This window comes from Ranitomeya imitator, chromosome 4 (genome assembly GCF_032444005.1).
Source record: "Ranitomeya imitator isolate aRanImi1 chromosome 4, aRanImi1.pri, whole genome shotgun sequence".
Lineage (NCBI taxonomy): Eukaryota > Metazoa > Chordata > Amphibia > Anura > Dendrobatidae > Ranitomeya > Ranitomeya imitator.
In genome coordinates, this window is record NC_091285.1 from 708,492,590 (window position 1) to 708,508,102 (window position 15,513).

The following is a 15,513-nucleotide window of genomic DNA, read 5'->3' on the forward strand; positions in this document are numbered from 1 at the left end:
TCTTCCAGTACCTTGGCACTTCACTTCAACGCCTAAATCACAAAGAACCAAACACAAAGCATCAAAGCCAACCCCTTCCAAAGATCAGGTCACTTGAGTAATCGCTCTCATCACTCTCGTTGGAATCACTCACTCTTGCTGTTGAAGTTCCAAACAATTTAGCGTTACCTGTTCATCAGCGAGCAACAGTTCCCTTTAGGATTGTTTGAATAGATACTCCCTTCTACTCTCTGGTTAGGGATTTGCATGTTGGTTATATAATTAACATTTTATCCTTACTGGTGTTGTGATAACTTGAATTTTTGAAATTACCTTCCCTAAAAGACTGGCAGCCACAGACTCTTTTCAGTCTTCTAATCACTATAGTTGTACACTTAGTTATGTACCATGCTATGATGCCTACTAAGTACATGTTTTCTTTTTCTAGACCCTTCATAACTGTTACCCCTTCTTCCTTGCTCTCCTTTATCCTTTCCCTCCTTCTCCCACAAGCACCTTGAGATAAATATAGCCGAACAGCAAAGATAAGATTTCCACCTCCAAATGGCTAACACCCAAAAAGTATTTAAAGTTGCCACATCAAAGACGAAAGGATTCAACTCCCCGACTTCCAGATACCAAACACTCTCACACTTTACAAAGAAAGGAATGGATGTAATGCTCCAAGAAACACATTTCAAAGCAGATAAATAACCGTCTTTTGAAAAATCATATTATGATAGGTGGTTTCACGCTACCTCCCCTCTAGCAAAATCCAAGGAGGTTTCTATAGCCATAGCTAGGGGGATTCCCTTTCTTTTACATGATTTACAGGCAGGCCATGACGGCCGCTGTCTATTAGTTTAGGGTCTAATGGCAGGTAGCGTGATCACCATTTGTAGTCTCTACGCACCGAATAAAAGACATTTAAAATTGTTATTATCAGTGTTAAGAAAACATCAGGGACTTTAGAGAGGGCACATTGATTATAGGAGGGGACTTCAATGTAGCCCTGGAACCAGCAATTGATACAACAACAAAAAAAAAAGAGTGCAATCTCATTGAGAGATCTGGCTAGGATTAAAGCAGTGCTTCAGTCTCTGATCATGGTTGACTGTGGCTGTACATGCACCCATCCGAATGAGACTTTACATACTTCTCATGCCCACATAATTCTTATCATTGGATAGATTGCCAGATCACTATTACCAAATATTGGGCAAACAGAGATTTCTCCTTCTCTTTTCTCAGACCATTCCATTGTATCAGTTGACTTAACTCTTACCAGGCCATACTCCCTCTGTAGTTCGTGGCAACTAAATTAATCATTACTAGATACTCCTGCATTTAAGACCCATGTAACTAGGGCCTTATCATAGTACATTGGTCTCAACAGCACAGTAGGAATAACACACCAAATGCTTTGGGAGGTGCACAAAGTCGTAATTCCAGAATTTATCTCTATCACTTCATTTTTAAATAGATAAAAAAAAGAAAACCAGAACCTTCCATGAAGAAATAATAAACATAGAATCCCAACACAAAACAAAACACTAGTGAAGCAAAAACTTGCAGAATTGGTGACAAAACGACAACAACTAAATGATCTACTCATGGTACAATCATTTAAATTTATGCGTCATGGAAAACGTATATTTGTCCATGGCGATAGAGCTTCCAAACTAACCATGCCAATAATCAGGAAAAGACAAGCACGGACGTTTATCCACTCCAGTACAACCAGATCTGATAACATAATCCAGAACTATTCTCAAATAGAAACAGAGTTGTTACAATATTATAAAAACCTCTATCATTTACGCCCAACCGAAATAAAACAGGAGAGAGTCCAAAGGAGTCAAGATATCAGAACATTTTTGGGGATCTTAAATATTCCCAAGTTGACTGCTCTACAACAACAACTCACTAAACCATTCTCCCTCAGAGAACTCCAGTCTGCCCTATTGGGCTGTCCAAAAGGGAAGTCTCCCAGACCAGATGGACTTCTGGCCTTTTATTACAAATCCTTTCCCTCAGTCCTACTCCCTCATCTTCTCAACATGTGCAACTCACTGTTGAAGGGTGATGAAGCTCCACTCCAGTTCTTAGAGGCCAGGATCTTGCTGATATTTAAAGTAGGCAAAGATCCACAGCAGTGCGGTAGGTGTAGATCGATCTCATTGCTTAATACGGATCTAAAATTGAATGCAAGAATGCTGCCTAACAGAATTGCACATCTGCTGCCTCTAATTATCTTCAAAACACAATCTGGTTTTGTGAGAGGGAGAGATGGGAGATCTAATGCTTATAGAATTCTACACCTAATACAATACGCAAAATCTCGCAAATTACCATAAGTACGTTTGGGTATAGATGCTGAAAAAGCCTTTGACAGGGTAGACGGGACGTTCCTTGAGGAGACATTAGCTAAATTTTGCTTTCCCCACTCAGTCACAACAGCTATAATGGGTATGTACACAGGCACTTCGGCGAAGATCAGACTTAATGGGTCTTTAACGGACCTATTCCAAATTTATAATGGAGCGAAACAAGGCTGTCCACTGTCCCATCTTTTGTTTGTAATGGCAGCATGGCCTCTCCTACAGGCCATTCAGCAGTGTCCCGAGATCGAAGGCATACAGATAAGTGATGATCATTATAAAACTGTGGCCTTCACAGACGATCTTTTGATTGTGCTATCACAGCCACTGAGGGGACTCCCAGCCTTAATGGATATTCTGGACAGATATGGCAGCCTTTCTAATTTCAAAATAAACACAACCAAGTCCGAGGAACTGAGTCTGGGCTTGCCTAGAGGAACCACGGACAAACTCAAACTCAAATAATCCTTTGCCTGGCAGTCTAGATGCATTTCATATATAGGCATTAAAACAGGGAAGACGGACAAGGATCTCTCTTCACTCTTAATATCAATCTGGAATCTACAAATGCTTATATGTGCTCATGGAAAGACCCGTTTCTTTCCTGGATGGGAAGGGAAAATATCTTCTAGTCTAATGTTACCCAAATTTATATACATATTCTACATGCTCCCCATTCTAATCCCCTCCTCCTTCCTAGCAAAAATCCATTCATTTTCTTTAATTATATTTTGCAAAAATACAAACCCCGTATAAATTCTAAAACTCTAATTTTACCGAAAGATATGGGTGGAATGGGGGCCCCAGATATGGCAAAATACTATCAAGCGGAGCAACTCACTGGAACAGTAGACTGGATCAGGGGCACGGTAGATAAACAGTGGGTCAATGTAGAAGAATACATGTCCCCACTTACTTTGTGGTCCCACTTGTTAGGACACGCCTATACAAGAGTTTCGCCTTGTTTCATTACTACACACACGCAAACCACAATTAATATTTTGAAAGTACATGTAGTGTTCTAGCAACCCCCGATTTCCCACTAACAAAAATCACTGGCCTACTAGATATCACCCCCCAACAAGCGGACAAAATACTGGTTGATCAGCTCTTCGTGGACGGCACACTTCTCCCACTACATGAAATGCGCAAACTTCCAGGACTCTCGGGTCTTACATTCCAACAGCATGGGACACTCGCCTCTCTTATTCACCGAGAGGAACACCAAGTGGATCGGGATATGCCTCTAAAACCTTATGAAGTCCTTTGTGCCAGAGCTAAGCCTCACACCAAAACTCTTTCAGTAATATACCAATTACTACTCAAAACTAAAACGGCCATATTTATCACAGTGGGAAAAAGACTTGGTTATTTCCTTTTCTGAAACGCAGGTAAAACATATCTATAGGGAATCCCACGGTTCTTCACATTGCTTCACATTCAAAAGGATTCCATTAAAATAATAACTAGGTGGTATATCATCCCTAAACAAATTCATAGATGACAACGAACCTCGCCGGATATATGTGGAAGGTGTGGAAAGGATGACGGAAGTTATTTTCACATATGGTGGTCCTTGCCAAGCCCTTCAGGTATTTTGGAAGAAAATAGCCATGACTATCAAAGAGGTTCTGGGCAAACGAATCATTTTAACGCCAGAGACTGCACTATTAAACTTCCCAATATGGCTGGACAATAAGAGAACAACTAAACTGGCAGAATCAATCCTCGCAGCAGGGAGATCCTTGACTCTCAGTTGTTGGCACTCTTCTCTAATACCCACTATTCAGCAACTTTATCTTAAAATTGACCAAGTCTGCCATACAGCAGAATTAGAAGCCTGTGTGAACCACAACAGGAATAAATTCCAAGAAGCTTGGCAGCCTTGGATCCGTTTCAGAAACCAATTATCATTTTACTCAACAATTGCATCCTTTTTTTTTTTTTTTAACCAATCAAATTTTTATTGTAGAAAAGCTTTACAATTATAACATAGAGAAAAACAGGGAAAGGGGAATTAAGAGGGGAATACCACCATTGATAATTTACAGAAGTGTGGTAACAATAGTAATACCTGAGATTCGCATGAGTACATTATTATTAAACATAAGGCAATACTTCTAACTTGAAGGCCTAGGCAGGAGAGCGCTGGGTAATGACATCAGAGGAGAGGTAATCCAAGGGTCCCACCAGGTGAGGACCTTATTCTTTTTGGAAAGGGAGCCAGCAGTGATCAGTTCATAGCTTAAGTGTAGGTTGACTCTCGCAATTAGTTCAGTTTTGGAGGGAACTATAAGGGATTTCCAATATTTTGTGATACAGTATCTCGCTGCAATAAGGATGTTAGAGATTATAGGTTGGAGGGGTTTGGGGAGGGACAAAAGCGAAATCCCCAAAACAGCTAATGGGCCAGTTAAGTCGAAAGGAAGATGGGCGACCTCTGATAAAGTGGATTCGACCTGACGCCAAAACACTTGAAGACGCGGACAATCCCACCAGACATAACAATTGCATCCTAATCATACACTAAATGCGTCTCCCAAGGTGCTTACTTCCTCCCCCTCGTCTCTTCTCTTTCCCCTTATCATGCACCTCCTTCCCTTGTTCCTCTACGCCGCTCTCCCTGTCCCGTTCATCTTTCCTATAATTCTATCGTTATTGTTTTTCATTTCCCAGTTGTATCTCAAGAACCTCACTCACTGTTGATTTGACTTAGTTCTGCATAGTTGTAATGAATTCTAGAGAAGAACTATGTCAGCTCTTAAAAGGCCAAATAAACTTTTGAAGACTTGTTAAATGAACCTCGGCATTAAAGAAATATTCCATGATCTTATGGTTGCTGATTATTGTTTCTCTATTTTTTTTCTCTCTGAGAAACACCAGATCCTATGTAACACGTCAGTCCTGGAGTGTTAGTTATACATGGTTCCTATTTTTCCCCTCACCTTTCCTATTTGCTAGATTTTTATCATTACTGTTTTATGTTAGGCATATCATTGTAATTTGTAAAAAATAAAAAAAATAAAGATTATTAAAGATTATTAATTTCTTATTTAGTTTTGCAATAAAAAGAACATTGAAAGATCACCTTCACTGTCAAAAAGTTCTTTCTAATACGTAATCTGTATCTTCTCCCTTTCAGTTTCCTTCGATTACTTCTCATGTTTCAATGTGCCTATGAGAATAAGGATGATCCCTCTACTCAGTGACAGCCCTTCAGATATTTGTAGACACATATTTAGTCTCTTCTTGGCCTTCTTTTTTGTTAAAGTTAAACATTCCCAGATTAGTCATTTGGGGGTCAGATATCTAGTGAGTTTGACTTATCATAAAGTTCTAAAAAAGGAGTAGAAATTATTATATCAATGTTGGGTTCAACATCATAATGTCTGCATCTTATCATGTTTAGTCTAATATTGAAACATCAGTACCATAAAGTCTATAGGATCAAGAGACAGGAAAACAATGATATGAAAAGAGAAATTATAGGAACAGAAGATTGAAAAAAAGTTATTTTTGTTTTATGTAACAGGTTGTAACTTCACCAGTCTACATGGAGAACAGGACGATGGTTACTGATTTCATCCTCTTAGGATTTCAAGTCAGCGGAGATTTAAGACTTTTCCTCTTTAGTTTATTCTTTGTAGCTTATTGTTTGATATTATGTGGGAATCTCCTGATCATCACCCTGGTGTCCACCAGCAAGAACCTCCACACTCCAATGTACTTCTTCATCTCACAACTCTCCATCGGTGACATTTTATTGACCATGATCATTGTTCCCAGTATGTTATACATTCTAATGAATAATGGGGGGACCATTGCCTTTCCCAATTGCGTCGCCCAATTGTATTTCTTCTGTTCCTCAGAAACATTTGAAGGTTTTCTTCTCGCTGTGATGTCCTATGATAGATACATAGCCATCTGTAATCCTCTCCGTTACACCTCTATCATGACAAGTGGGTATTGCGTGATATTGACCGTCTTCTGTTGGTTATTTGGATTTTCCTTTAACTTGATATATACAATTACAACATCGCAACTAAACTTTTGTGGTTCAAATATCATTGACCATTTATTCTGCGACCTTGTTCCTCTTCTAGAACTTGCCTGTTCAGACATTTCTATTGTCCATTTGGAGATTTATGTAGTAGGCATTCCAAATATATTAACCCCAATCACAATAATTATAGTTTCATATAGTTATATTGTCTTAACAATCGTAAGGATCCCATCCAGTAACGGTAGACAGAAAGCCTTCTCCACCTGTAGCTCCCACCTCACTGTGGTCTCCATATTCTACGGGACTATATTCAGTGTTTATGTTATACCTACAAAACAATCAGTCACCACCAACAAAATCCAATCCCTGCTATATACTGTGCTGACTCCACTGATCAACCCCATTATATACAGTCTGAGAAATACAGACATCAGAAAAGCCGTACAGGAAACATTTATGCTTGTGAAATAGAAATTTTTCACGATCAATTTTAAATATAATCCACTAAAAAAAAAACAATAAAAACATTTGCAGAAAGTTGTGTCAGTCATAAATCTATTTTTTCGTCTTCCCCTGACAAAGGCAGACGCCGAAACGCGCGTCGGGGTTCGGCACATCCCAGGGACGTTCATCCCATTCAGCAGGTAATACTAGGTGGCTTCTTTTTGACCTCTACTCCAATTTTTTTATTTTGTTTTTTTGGGCATTTTTGTTTTTCTTTTTGTTGTTTGCTTGCCCGCTGGGTGCTTTATAGCTCACTGGTCACTATGACTAATATACTATATACCGGCCGGATTTAGCGCCAGTAGTTTGCACCAATATTTATTATCAGCATCTCTATTCAGTCTCCTTTTTGCCACCAACTAATTAAGTTTGCACATGTACTTTATAAGTATATAAAGGGACAATACAAATATCTCGCTGAAGATCTGTTTATACCAAGGAAGGTGACGGGCACAAGGGGGCATTCTTTGCGTCTGCAGGAGAGAAGGTTTTTCCACCAACATAGAAGAGGATTCTTTACTGTTAGGGCAGTGAGAATCTGGAATTGCTTGCCTGAGGAGGTGGTGATGGCGAACTCAGCCGAGGGGTTCAAGTGAGGCCTATACATGGTTATTAGATCTCATCATGTGTATCCAGACCTCTTTTAATGCACCCCATGATCCTGTTTGCCTTGGCAGCTGCTGCCTGGCACTGGCTGCTCCAGGTAAGTTTATCATTAACTAGGATCCCCAAGTCCTTCTCCCTGTCAGATTTACCCAGTGGTTTCCCGTTCAGTGTGTAATGGTGATATTGATTCCTTCTTCCCATGTGTATAACCTTACATTTATCATTGTTAAACCTCATCTGCCACCTTTCAGCCCAAGTTTCCAACTTATCCAGATCAATCTGTAGCAGAATGCTATCTTCTCTTGTATTAACTGCTTTACATAGTTTTGTATCATCTGCAAATATTGATATTTTACTGTGTAAACCTTCTACCAGATCATTAATGAATATGAATGCCCCGTCGCTATAGAGTCCCTAAAAATAAGAAATAATGGTTTATCTATTACATTACTTAGTTCTCTTAGTACTCGTGGGTGTATGCCATCCGGACCCGGAGATTTATCTATTTTAATCTTATTTAGCCGGTTTCGCACCTCTTCTTGGGTTAGATTGGTGACCCTTAATATAGGGTTTTCAGTGTTTCTTGGGATTTCACCTAGCATTTCATTTTCCACCGTGAATACCGTGGAGAAGAAGGTGTTTAATATGTTAGCTTTTTCCTCGTCATCTACAACCATTCTTTCCTCACTATTTTTTAAGGGGCCTACATTTTCAGTTTTTATTCTTTTACTATTGATATAGTTGAAGAACAGTTTGGGATTAGTTTTACTCTCCTTAGCAATGTGCTTCTCTGTTTCCTTTTTGGCAGCTTTAATTAGTTTTTTAGATAAAGTATTTTTCTCCCTATAGTTTTTTAGAGCTTCAATGGTGCCATCCTGCTTTAGTAGTGCAAATGCTTTCTTTTTACTGTTAATTGCCTGTCTTACTTCTTTGTTTAGCCACATTGGGTTTTTCCTATTTCTAGTCCTTTTATTCCCACAAGGTATAAACCTTTAATATTACACTGCATTTGGCCTACTAGTTGTGTTGGGGCCTACTAACGGTGTCTGCCGCTCCTTGCTGTTCTCCTGGTTTCCTGTCCTGAGCTTCTATCTTCAGGCTCTCATTAAGTAGTTTTTAATATAACACTGCATTTGGCCAACTAGTTTGGTTGGGGCCTACTAACGGTGTCATGCAGCATTTAGAAGCCAGGGAGAGAGAGCTGCCATCGCAATGGATCTATTGTTGCCATGGTGACCCAAGGACACCATGACGACCCCTGAGTCACATTGGGCTAGGAATCTTGATAGACCACATATGTAGCATAGTCAAAGGGGCTTCTGTCAGTGCAGTACTGATATCTATAATGCAATGCTTTATAACTGCGATCAGACTGTAAAAAGTGGCAGTCCCACAAAAGGACAAAGTAAAAAAGTAAAAATAAAGAAAGTTAGTTTTTTAAAAATAACAAAGTAAGAAAAATAATAGAAAAATATATATTGCCTATAAATTAGTTTTTTTTGTGTAAAAACATAAAAATAAAAAAAGGACAAGTATTTGATATCTCTGTGTCCAGAACGACCATAAAACTGTCACACTAGCTAACCCTTTGAGTGAACACCATAAAAAGAACAAATAGACAATGGACAAAAAACTATGCTTTTTCTTTTTCAAAAAGTGGAATAAAAGTTGATCAAAAAGACAAATATAAATAAAAATGGTATCAATAAAACATCATCATGTCCCACATAAAAACAAGCCGTCATACAGCCTAATCAATGGAAAAATAAAAAAGTTATAGCTCTCAGAATAAAGCGATGCAAAAATAATAATTTTTTAATAAAATATTTTTACTGTGTAAAAGCGCCAAAACATAAAAAAAATTATATCAATGTGGTATGTAATCGTACTGACCAGAAGAATAAAGTTGCCTCATCAATTTTATTACATGTGGAACGGCATAAAATAAAAATCTTAATTTGATGGTTTTTGTTAAATCGGCCTCCTAAAAAGTCACAAAGATAAAGCAGTGAAAAATCATTAGAAGCCCAACAAATGGTGCCAATAAAGACGTCAACTCGTCCCGCAAAAAAATGAGCATTCACATGAGTGTTGGCAGAAATATGGAAAAATTATAGCTCTCAAAAGATGGTGATTAGTGTTGAGCGATACCTTCCGATACTCAAAGGTATCGGTATCAGATTGTATCGGCCGATATCCAAAAAATATCGGATATCACCGATACCGATACCCAATACCAATGCAAATCAATGAGACACAAGTATCGGAAGCTATCCTGGATGGTTCCCAGGGTCTAAAGGAGAAGAAACTCTCCTTCAGGCCCTGGGATCCATATTCATGTAAAAAATAAAGAATAAAAATAAAAAATATGGCAATACTCACCCCTCCGGCGAACCCTGGCTGTCACCGCTGCGAGCGCTTGCCTCCGTTCCTAAGAATGCAAAGAGTGAAGGACCTTCGATGAAGTTGCAGTCACCTGACTGCTCACGTGACCGCGACGTCATCGAAGGTCCTTCACTCTCTGCATTCTTAAGGACGGAGGCGGACCCTCGCAGCGGTGACAGCCAGGGTTCGTCGGAGGGGTGAGTATAGCCATATTTTTTATTTTTATTCTTTATTTTTTACATTAATATGGATCCCAGGGCCTGAAGGAGAGTTATCGGAATTCCGATACAGCAAATATCGGCCGATACCCGATATTTGCAGTATCGGAATGCTCAACACTAATGGTGATTCAAAAATTAGTTTTGCAATAATAAGCATCTTTTAGCGATGTTATATGACAGGGTGAGCGAGCCCTAAATGTTGGTGTGGCTTTTCCTACAAGGGGAGTACATTGCCGTCCACCCACCTTTATCTGACGATCACCGGGTGTATACAGCTGGACTCACTACAATCAGCTTATCTCCTGGCCAACATCATATTCTACGTCATTCTTATGGCGAGATATTCACATTAAATTTGTTTTAGAACTTTCAGAACAGTAAACACTAACTTTGTTCTTGGCGTAAAACTTTTTTTTCGACCTGAACTTTTTCCTGTGCAACTTTATCTACTTATTGTAACTTTCATATTCTCCATTGGCTAAGACACTAGGGACTCCTCAGTCTACAACCGAGATATCTCCCAGAAGTTATTCTACTTTGCATCTTGCCTTTATATTATATATAAATATCCATAAATAAATCCTCACATTTATGTATCTCAAGCCGACAACGCTGCTGTCTAATTTTATCATCAATCTTATCAAAGAACCGGGACCAAGAAGAAATATTAATCTGAAAATGAATGACAAGAACAAAGAAATATCTAATGTGAGTAACATCTGCAAAAAAAAGAAATAAAGATTATAACCAAATGTGTGATCCTTTATAATCAATATACAAGATATGTGAAATGGCGAAGGATTATTATTATTATTATAATTATATCATTTATATTTATCTAGCATTTGTCATTTTGTTATTCCAGAAGATTTGGTTTACCCTTATATTTTCTTTTACATAGTTTCGTAATTTTATTTGATATGTTACATCTATTATTATAAAATGTGAGCATTTTCTTACAACTCAATAAAAGGATAATCAGTTTTGGGAAACAAAAGATGTAATATTTGTAATATGATTTTTTTTTAATATGATGCTTTCTTGTTGTACTCATTTAATACTTTGGGATTAAGGAGAGAAAACAAATAATGTATTCCCAGTTTGGTGATTCCTGAATGTCAGTAGTGATACAGGAGCTTCTCACAAAATTAGAATACCATCAATAAGTGATTTTAATTAAGTTCTTCAATACAAAAAGTGAAACTCGTATATTATATAGAGTCATTACACACAGAGTGATCTATTTCACGTGTTTATTTCTGTTAATGTTGATGATTGTGGTTTGCAGCCAATGAAAACCCAAAAGTCATCATCTCAGTAAATTAGAATAAATAATAAAAAACGCCTGCAAAGTATTTAAAATGGTCCGTTAGTCTGCTTTATTGGGCTCCACAATCATGGGGAAGACTGCTGACTTGACAGATGTCCAGAAGGCATCATTGACAAGGAAGGTAAGCCCTATGTGATGTGAAGTGTAGAGCTTTATAACTTGACTTGTAAAACAGTAGTGTAGACAAATATATTATGTATTATTATATTATATGATATCTAATCACCTTTTAAATGGCTGCTGCATTCCCTGCTTAGGATTTTATACAGGCTATGATAGTATAGTACATCAAATCAGGAGAGACTAAGTGATGAAATAGCTGTAAGACATTATGGGAAAGCCTATGCTGTCAGGCCATGAGGTCCTATTAACCTTCTGTGGCTAATGCAATCATCATCAATGTTTATTGTTATTTTGAATTCCCCGAAACCCTGCAAATTTCATAAAATTTACTTGATTTTGATTTTGCATGAAATTGATTTGATGATCTTTAGGTAGCATGCATAGTATAGCAACATTTGTGTTTAATATACTAAATGCTGATAACATGGTCATGCTCAGAGATTTATTCCTCCCCAAAAATAAGCTTTTCTGCAATCAATGAAATAGGGGTTAACTTCCTAATTGCTAGTCTAACTGCTGGAACCCCCAACAATCTTGAGATCGGTATCTGGAACCCCAAGATTTTGGCTCTTCAGCTTCCTCCTGGGTTATTATTATTTTTATAGCGCCATTTATTCCATGGCACTTTACATGTGAATAGGGGTATGCTTAAAAACAAGTACAATAATCATGAACAACACAAGTGACCGACTGGTACAGGAGCAGAGGACCTGCCCATGAGGGCTCACGAGTCTACGAGGCATGGATGAGGATACAGTAGGTGAGGATAGAGCTGGTCATGCAGCAGTTGGTGGATCTGTGGTTACTGCAGGTTGTAAGCTTGTCGGAAGAGGTGGGTCTTCAGGTTTGTTTGAAGGTTTTTACGGTAGGTGAGAGTCTGATATGTTGGAGTAGAGAGTTCCAGAGTAGAAGACATGCAGGGGAGAAATCTTGAATGCGATTTGAGAAAATGATATGAGAGGAGTAGAGAAGGAGAAGTTCCGAGGATCGGAGGTTGCATGCAGGTAAGTTCCAGGAGACCAAGTCCCTGACGTATGGAGGAGACTTGTTGTGCATGGCTTTGTATGTCAGTGTTAGGGAATGGAACTGAGTTGGGCATACTTGGCTGCGTGACCACTTATTGTCAATGTGACTGCTGGAGAAAGAGGACTAGAGCAGTCAAGATTCTCTAGCAGTCCTTTAGAAATTGAGTGGTGTGGACGTTAATCATGCACACTTCTGCTGGATTCAAGTCGAAGCCTATGAGGTCTGATCACGCGATTCCAGAGCCCCGATCTCATGAATGCTGTGGATCTCAGCAGTTAGAGCCTCAACAATGAGGAAGTGATCTCCTAGCCTAAGAAAGTATATTAACTTTGTTATTATTTTTCAAATTACCCCTAAATAGGATGAGTCACCACTGTAGACAAGAATATTTTCAAAAAAACATATTTATTTTATAATAAATAAAAAGTTTATAACATCTTTTCTTTGTCTTATTATAGTGTCGTTCCCCTTTTCACCACTTCTAAAATGTAATTTTTGGAAAGTGTGTTTTCCATGTAGTCTGAAATTCTTACAATGTCAGCGCTAATTCGATAGCCAGAGTTTGTGGACACAGTCACAATGATTAACACCCACATGTTAATTGATTCACACATTTCTAGGAAGATTATCAGGGAAACTGCACAATGTAGCAATCTCAGAAATTCTATAGAAGTTTATATTAAATCAGCGATATCCAGAAAGCTGTCAGGTCCACTTTAATATTTAATTCATTTTGTTAACATAGCACCAACATATCATTTTGGCATAATTTAGCTGTTTTGCAGTGAAGTGAGGAATGGGCCGAAATTCGTACAAGTCAAAGTGCAGGATTATTCCACAATTCCCAGAAATGTTTAGATACAGTTATTGCTGCATAAATCACACTCGTTATTTGGATTATTTTTGCACACTTAAAATTGACAAAATCCAATACATCATACTCATTTGCTTTAGGTTCTTTTACATCTGCCTTTAGGACTTCTGCGAAAATCTGATGTAGTCTTAGGTCAAATTCAATAAGTTATTGTACTCTGCACAATAAGTGTTATAATTTTCATTATGGAGCAGGTCATATATTGAGGCCACTCTTAGTCTTGGGTCCTACTATAAGTGTCATTACTTTTCTGGTCTAAATGCAGGAGAACAACAGGACGGTGGTCAAGGAATTTTACATCTTAGGATTTCAAGTCAGTCAAAATTTGAGAATTTTACTGTTCTCTCTGTTTTTTGTTGTTTATTGTCTGATATTATGTGGGAATCTCCTGATCGTCACCCTGGTGTCCACCAGCAAGAACCTCCACACTCCAATGTACTACTTCATCTCACAATTGTCCGTCAGTGACATCTTGTTGACCTCAGATATCGTTCCGAACATGCTCCATGTTTTACTGAATAGTTGGAGTGCCATTACTTTTACTGGATGTATCACTCAGTTTTATTTCTTCTGCTCCTCAGTTGTTTTTGAATGTTTTCTTCTCGCCTTAATGTCTTTCGACAGATACGTGGCCATCTGTAACCCCCTCCGTTATGCCTCTATAATGACAAACCATCATTGTGCGATACTGGCCATATGCTGTTGGGTGTTTGGATTTTCTATTACTTTAATTTATGTCATAACAACAGCAATGCTGAACTTTTGTGGTCCAAAAGTCATTAACCATTTATTCTGTGACCTTGATCCCTTATTAGAACTTTCCTGTTCTGAAACCTTCGTAGTAAATTTAGAGATTTATTTAGTAAGCATTCCAATTGTAATTATTCCAACTGTAGTAATTGTAGCATCTTATACCTACATTGTTGTCACAGTGTTAAAGATTCCATCCAAAACCGGCAGACAGAAAGCCTTCTCCACCTGCTGCTCCCACCTCACTGTGGTCTCCATATTCTACGGGACTTTATTTGGTGTTTACGTTGTCCCAACAAAAGGCCGAACACTCACGACGAGGAAGATCCTCTCGCTGCTATATACTGTGCTAACTCCTTTGGTCAACCCAATTATATATAGTTTGAGAAACGAAGACATTAAAAAAGCCGTACAACAATTTATTCATAAGCAAAAGCCCTGGAAAATGAACCAAAATATTCGAAACAGATAATCCATGAAAGTAAAAAATATTTGGTGAACACCCATAAACCATAATCATTATTTGATAAGGTATTTGAAAAAATATTCTCCTTTATTTACCTTGGTTCATGTTATGTGGTTGAAGAACCTCTTTCTTTAGTAAGGCAGATGCAAGGATGAATCAGTGGTAGTCAAGGACACATCAAAGTATTAAAATGAGATAAAGGGATACGTTCCTTACACCAATGTCTATAAGAAGTTAGTAGGTGATCCAAACTTTAGAATTCATAATAAAAATGGAAAGGTTGCTCTGACTGTGAGATATGGAGATCCTAGAGATTATCAATAGTAGAGAGAAAGCACTGGCACACTAGTGAGTTTTTAAACCCTTTACCCCCGAGGGTGGTTTGCCCGTTAATGATCAGGCCAGTTCTTACTATTCTGACCATTGTCCATTTAAGTGGTAATAATTCTGGAACGCTACAACGGATCCTGGTGATTCTGACATAGTTTTTTCGTGACATATTGTCCTTAATGTTTTTGGTAAAATTTCTTTGATATGAATTGCATTTATGTGTGTAAAAAACGGAAATTTGGTGAACATTTTGAAATTTTCAAACTTTGAATTTTTATCCCCTTAAATCAGAGAAATATGTCACACAAAATAGTTCCAATATAACATTTCCAACATGTCTATGGAACATTTGTACAATTAAAAAAAAAAAAAAAAAACATTTTTTTTTGCTAAGAAGTTATAAGGGTTAAAAGTTGACCAGCGATTTCTCATTTTTACAACAAAATGTACCAAACCATTTTTTTAGGGACCACCTCACAATTGAAATCACTTTGAGGGGTCTATATGGCAGAAAATATCCAAAAGTGACACCATT

The 15,513-nt window shown here is 38.0% G+C and overlaps 2 protein-coding genes across 2 annotated transcripts; both read left to right on the top strand.

The window, feature by feature from the left end:
* The first annotated feature begins 5,913 nt into the window (after positions 1–5,913).
* On the top strand, positions 5,914–6,834 carry LOC138674852 (olfactory receptor 1J4-like). The gene has a single exon (XM_069762670.1). The coding sequence runs from the start codon at positions 5,914–5,916 to the stop codon at positions 6,832–6,834; it is 921 nt and encodes a 306-aa protein (XP_069618771.1).
* Positions 6,835–10,708: 3,874 nt separating this feature from the next.
* Positions 10,709–14,654, top strand: LOC138674853 (olfactory receptor 1500-like). Its single transcript, XM_069762671.1, has 2 exons — positions 10,709–10,787; positions 13,698–14,654. The coding sequence occupies exons 1-2, from the start codon at positions 10,758–10,760 to the stop codon at positions 14,652–14,654; spliced, it is 987 nt and encodes a 328-aa protein (XP_069618772.1). The 5' UTR covers positions 10,709–10,757.
* Positions 14,655–15,513: the final 859 nt, after the last annotated feature.